We start from the raw sequence: 6167 nt of genomic DNA, 5'->3' as shown, positions 1-6167 counted from the left end.
TCCATTGTCTCAGAGCACCCTATGGATGTATCTAAGTTCCTTCTGTCATTTCACGCTTGGAAATTGTTTTTTCCCCAATGAGTTTGATATTCAGAGACTACAGGGGATATCTTCCCTTCATGCTATACTAGAGGCTGGCACAACAGGCTTCATGTCACATCCAACCAAGCTCATTGGTTTGTATATTGTCTGTGCTTACTTTCATGTTACAGCAGCAGAGCTGAGGAGATCTGACAGGAGTGTGTCACCTGCAAAGCTAAACATACTGCTATCTGCCTCTTTGTATAATGTTTGCTTACCCTTGAGTGAAACTCTAACTTCTCCTCATTTTATTCAGTGTAGACGACTTCTTAGCTGGTTCAGCACATAAAGAGTCTGCACAAATCAACATTTACAGAGAAACATTTATTCATGTCTGCAGTTCATTATCTCATTGATTTCATTCTGTGCCTGTATCACAGAAGAAATCAAAAGAACCTTCCCTGAATTAGTAGCCTCCTGAAATTGAATACTCAGCAGGGATATTTTATACCTTTTTTGCTGTGGTTAGGGATATTATTGATACTGGAAGAGTCCTTTTGGTCAAAGGAGGGCGATTCTAAGGGGATCCATGGACAGAGCTATAAATTCAGCTCACCATTGTTCAACTTTCTTCTCCATAACAAATGCCCCATGAGGCCCCTCAGCATCTGAGGGCAGAAGGGCCAAGTAGACAGGGGTCTCTGCTCCTTCTTCTGGGCTTTTAGTGGCTTTAGGTCCTGCCATGTCTGTTCTCACCCATCCAGGGCAGCAGGCGTTCAGGAGGATCTTGTCCCCTTTCCTCTGCTCGCTCAGTTTCCTGGCATGGATTCTGGAGAGGACCGTGACGCCGATTTTTGTCACTCCATAGGCAGTATCAGGCCAGCCCTCCTTCCTGTGCACGCCTTTCTTCGTGTCTTCCACGAACTTGTTCATGAGCCCCACCAGCTCCTCCTCTGTGATGATCTCACTTCTGAACTTCTGCTGCAGCTCTGGGCTGCAATTTTTCAGGGCCCGCAGACTCACCATGCTGGACACGTTCACCACCCTGCCTGAAATAACAATACACAACGTTACATCGAAAGGCTCAAGAACGACAAATGCCAATTTCACCAAGACTTTGTACAGAAAATTTCCACTGAGACTTTATTAATATGCTACACGCATCCGTGAAGACTGCCTGTATGTGTGAAGACTATGATATGGTCTTGGAAATTGTTATACCCGTGATGTCTCTGATGAAGTCCGAAAAATTCTAGGGGGAGGGCACTGAGCCTATGTTCCATAGGAAAAATGGAAATACTGTAAGGAAGAACATGGTTAAGGAGGATATAAGGAGACACTCCTTGCATTCAAGAGGGGATTACCTCTTTCTCCCTAAGGCCACCTTTGGGACCACCTGAAGATCTCATGGGGAGTGGCCTCAAATAGGTCTGTACAAATAAGGAGCTGACCGGTGTACGGAGGGCAGATCCAACTGGTTTGGAAGGCTGCTACTCTGTTTGAGGATGATAAAAACAAATTGGTTTAGTGGCCTGCCTTGCATGGTGATTTGTCTATGATGGAGTTTTTATGAACTTGGGCATGTGTTATGGCCTGAGAATACAGTCATGGAGAGAGGCAGTGGAAAACTGGGGGACTGAAGGAAGTCCGTAGAGGGCATGGCCTGTGGAAGTCCCTATGGCAATTTAGGGGGCAGAATAAAGTTGGACAAGTCAATGCCCCTCAGAAGAACCCCTTCGAAGACTGGAATGGGAGTGGAACTAGGAAGTGGATATCCTGGTATGCCTTTATGAAATGGCCATCTGGTCCCTGAGAGGAGTGGAAATGGGAAAGTTGCAGAAACGCAGAGCTGGGGAAACTGTTGACATAGACTCTGCACCCTGTGAACAACACGCCCCCCCCCCCCAGCAAAATCTAAGGACTCTTCCATTTCTCAGCAAAAGAGACAAAGACTGGAGATAGTTATGGGAGAGATTTCCCAAGGGGAAGGCCTTCCACATAGGTGGCAAGTTAGGTTGAAGGTAGTAGCTTGGGAGGCTCCAAACAGGTGGTCCGGACAAGTCAAGGCACTGTTTCTGGACCAAGCTTTGGAGAAACCCAGAAGAAGATGCCAATGCTTAAGCAGTATAGCAAGATGAAGACAGAAGATGCTGCAGAAATTTGTCCTAAGGCCTTAACATTTCTGCAGGCCAAGCAATACATTTTCATATGCAGAGAAGTGGTTCCACAGAGAACTGCAACAGGCATCTGAATCTTTGGTTGTCTTCAACACGAGATAAAGGTATGTGGGGCTTAGACACATTCATGAACATGTACTCACACTCAATATGAGGCGGTGGGTGCCAAGGGACAATCCCCACTGGAGAGATTCTTCTGCTTCCCTGGGGATACTGGGGAGAGGGTATCGGGGAGGGTGCCGACTTGACCTCACCATTCTTCCCCACATCATCTCAACTTCCTTTTCTTCCTACTCTTACCATGTTCCCAGGACGAGGGGTGCAAGTATAGGAATGGAAAGTAAGGATAGTCTCTAATCAAGAAACCATGTGACTATAGCTTTAAATTTCTATGTCAGAATTCTTAGGGGGCATAATGGAGTGGATTGTGCCTTCCCCATCTGGGAAAACTGGAGGGACAGTGAACATAGCTGCATTGTGCAGCGGCTGAAACAACCCACTCATTCTAGACTTGTGCAGCCTTCTCCTATCGGAATGGGAGTGGACTGGAGGGAAGGCACTCCTTGGACTAGTGTCGTTGCAGGTCGTCAGGACCAGTACAGAGGCTGACCTTGAAGTCCCTTTGAAAGGTGAATGGGGATGGGCTATCAGGTGGAAGAGAGGTGGGAGGGGGAGGAATGAGGATAAAGGCATGAACAGTGGTTTAGGCAACAAGAGACATCCAGTATCACAGATGTCCCATCTGCATGGAGACGTACCTCTGGCCTGTGGCCATCATTAGCTCTGCACATGTGAGTGTGTAGGCCTTCTGCTGGCCATGGGGAAGGGTCTTGCACCCAGGCTGGACAGGCTCTGTGAGGGCATCCTGAGGAGAAGGAGAGGCAGGAAGAGAAACATGTGTGTCTGGAGCTCTGGGAATGTTCTAGGCAGGCGACCGATGTTAGGGGGGCCTGAGAATTTGGAGAGTGAGGCGTCCACTAGTTGTAGTAAAATCCTGGGTGAAAGGGTTGTGGGGGAGAAAGGGTCCAGGAAGGAATCCTTAGGGAACATCCCCTGTGAGTGGCACTGCGGGAGTAAAAGGTCTCTCTGAGGAGAGATCTGAAGGAAGACTTCAAGGATAAGACAGAGGCAGTTGTGAGGGACTAGCAGGACAGAGGGCACTGCTGACTGCGGGCCAAGTGTGTAAGGGTCCTGAGACAGAGGGTCCAGTTGGAGACACAGCAAGGAGGCTGGTGTGGCTGAGCAAGGAGAGGGGCCCGGGTCCTGTAGAAGAGGTCAGAGAGGCAGGGGCCAGATCATTCCCGAAACACCACAGCTTGGGCCCCTCATCAGGCTCACCTTGGGGTTTCATCAGAGGCAGGAGTTCTGTGCACACATCTCGGGTACCAAAGAAGTTTGTTTTCATGGTCACTTCTGCTTGAATATGAAACGGTGTGGGATCATTAGCTTCCCGGGGGGAAAAAAGAGAGAAGCAGCGTTAGTAGGAGCCTTGTGGGAAAATTCCAGAAAATGTTATATACTAAAAAAGTACATGTGAAATGTTTTGAATTTTGTGTAAAGCTGGCATCTAGGTAACAGTATCCTGCCACTGACAATTTTCGCATTTGATAATGCTGTAGTCGTATAAAACGGCACCATTGGGGAAGGCTGGACGAAGGTGTGGGATCGCCTTACCAATTTGTGCAGTTATCTAGTTTATTACAAAATGCAGTAAAAATAAGAGAACTGCCTTAAAGTCCGATCGGACAGAAACTTTCTGACAACTTGGAAAAAATCCCCAGTAATCAGAGGAACACAAAGGTCACTCAGGATGATAAGCAGGGCAGCTGATAAACGAGGCAATTTCTGTTGGACTTTGCCTGTGTCCCAATGCTGTCCCTCCATCCCTCCCCCTGCCCTAAGGGGCCATTTTGGATGCCACAGTCATTAAAAGCGAGATCGCCTGGATTTCCCAACAGATGGCGTCCACCCCTGGTAAGAGGAGCTCCGGAGGTCCACCTCCCCTCTTCGTCTGCATCCCCTTACTCTTGAATGCGATGCCCGCGTTGTTGACCAGCACGTCCAGGCCCCCGTACTCCCTGCGCAGGAAGTCGCGCAGGGCGCGGATGCTCTGCAGGTCGTCGATGTCCAGCAGGTGGAAGCGGGGACTCAGGCCCTCGGCCTGGAGCTGCTGCACGGCCGCGCGGCCCCGCGCCTCGTCCCGCGCCGTGAGCACCACGTCCCCTGAGAACTGCCGGCACAGGTCACGCACGATGGCGAAGCCGATGCCCTTGTTGGCCCCGGTCACCAGCGCCACTCGGTTGACTGACGACATGGCTGTGTGGGGGGCGCACGAAGTACAGGCCGGGAGAGCCGTCAAATGGAATTTGTGCGCGCGGTGCCCGGGAGTTCACCGGCAGGCTTCGGCGCGCCTGCGCGAAGCCCGAGGTTGCCAGGGGCTGCGGGGCCGGACGCGCCCCCTTAGGGCGTGGCTTCCCGGGACCGCCCCCGAGCTGGTGGAGAATGGGTAGGGCTGCTAGGTTGAGCTGCAAAACTGGCGGTGGGTGCCCCGGCTCGTCTGACGACTGCCCCGCCCTGCAGTGGGGGTAATTCTTCGATTTCGCCGAGTCACTCACTGTTTAGATCTAAACTGAAGCTTTCTTCTTGGTTCTCCATGAGTTTTCCCTCGTATTCTCCCATTAAACTATTTGCGTGTGCACTTGAAGAAATAGCGTATTTGTCTAGACTTTTTTTTTTCTTTTCTTCTTTCTCCTGATGTTTAAAGAAAATCTCTCGAACTGAAGTCTTTGGAACTGTAGTTATGGAATAAGCTAGGAGCAGCATGGCAAGGGATCATGTGTGTGTTGTGTTGTTTTCTTTCTTAAGTACGTGAAAGCAAATCTACTTGCTAATCCTTGTATGGTTTTTACATAATAGTGGGGAACATTCACTGATAAGTCACAGGATTACCTCCCTAGTTGTTTGCAGGCTTATCAAGTTACTTGTCAAATTACTTAAAAGGTCCTGCAGGTTATAGGTGGGAGGGGGGATTTGAAGCCCTTTCTCACACTCTAACTTGTCAGGGTTCATCTTATTTTCCCAGTTTCAAAGTGAGGAAATGGATCCCCAGAAACTTCGAGAATTAGTTCAGTGGTGGGAAATAATTTTTCTTCCTCTTACTTCCTATTTACCCAGAGGAATAGGGGACTATAAAAAAATAAAATCTCGTTTTTGTACCGTCCCTGTAAGGGAGTCACCGCCACTAGTGGCTATTTAAATGTAAATTTAATCGAAATAATATAATTTACAATTCAGTCTTTAGTTGCCTTAGCTATATTTCAAGTGCTGAGTAGTCACAGGTGTTGTAGACGCTGTATTTGACAGTGCAGATCTACAGTATTTCCATCACAACAGAAAGTTACAAGCAATGCTTTAGACAGACTCCAATTATGCTGCAATTTCAAGGTGGGTTTTCAAGCAGTTGCAAAAAACAAAACTGGCAAAACAAAACTAACAATCTGGGCAAGACCCCGGCTTTCTTTGACCTACATTTCTATTGAGATAATTGCAGATTCACATGCAGTAGCAAAAAGGAATACAGAGACTCCTTATACTTTATCCAGATTTCCTTTATGGTAAGGTTTTGCAGCAGTATAGTACAATATCCTAATGAGGATACGGACATCAAAACAACCTACCAATCATATTCAGATTTCCTCAGTGTTTCTTGTACTTACTAGTGTGTGTATTTGGATCTGTACAATTTTATCAATGTAGGTTTGTCTGTCCAGCACTGTAGTCCAGATATAAAACATTTCTATCAGCACAAGGACCCCCAGTGTTGCTTTTTTATAGCCAAACATCTCTCTCTTGCCCACCCTCCCACTCCATTGCCTGGGAACCAGTAATCTGTTCCTTATTTTATTTTTTTCAAGATTTTATTTATTTATTTGACAGAGATCACAAGTAGGCAGAGAGGCAGGCAGAGAG

The 6167-nt window shown here is 47.8% G+C and overlaps 1 protein-coding gene across 1 annotated transcript; it reads right to left on the bottom strand.

Moving 5' to 3' along the window:
• Positions 1 to 386: 386 nt before the first annotated feature.
• On the bottom strand, positions 387 to 4874 carry CBR1 (carbonyl reductase 1). The gene is made up of 3 exons (XM_059392318.1): positions 4224 to 4874; positions 3537 to 3644; positions 387 to 1070 (listed from the first exon to the last, which is right to left on the bottom strand). The coding sequence occupies exons 1-3, from the start codon at positions 4510 to 4512 to the stop codon at positions 634 to 636; spliced, it is 834 nt and encodes a 277-aa protein (XP_059248301.1). The 5' UTR covers positions 4513 to 4874; the 3' UTR covers positions 387 to 633.
• Between the last annotated feature and the right edge of the window lie 1293 nt (positions 4875 to 6167).

Source organism: Mustela nigripes, chromosome 2, assembly GCF_022355385.1.
Source record: "Mustela nigripes isolate SB6536 chromosome 2, MUSNIG.SB6536, whole genome shotgun sequence".
Taxonomy (NCBI): Eukaryota; Metazoa; Chordata; class Mammalia; order Carnivora; family Mustelidae; genus Mustela; species Mustela nigripes.
This window is presented reverse-complemented; position numbering and strand designations above follow the sequence as displayed.

Bases quoted from the DNA above. Each gene is read 5' to 3' on its own strand.
- CBR1 (XM_059392318.1), bottom strand. From the start codon at position 4,512: ATGTCGTCAGTCAACCGAGTGGCGCTGGTGACCGGGGCCAACAAGGGC. The intron at 3,645-4,223 runs GTAAGGGGATGC...CCCCCCGGGAAG, and splicing joins CGCGGGCATCGCATTCAAGA to CTAATGATCCCACACCGTTT. The intron at 1,071-3,536 runs GTGAGCCTGATG...TTGTTATTTCAG, and splicing joins GCCTCTGATGAAACCCCAAG to GCAGGGTGGTGAACGTGTCC.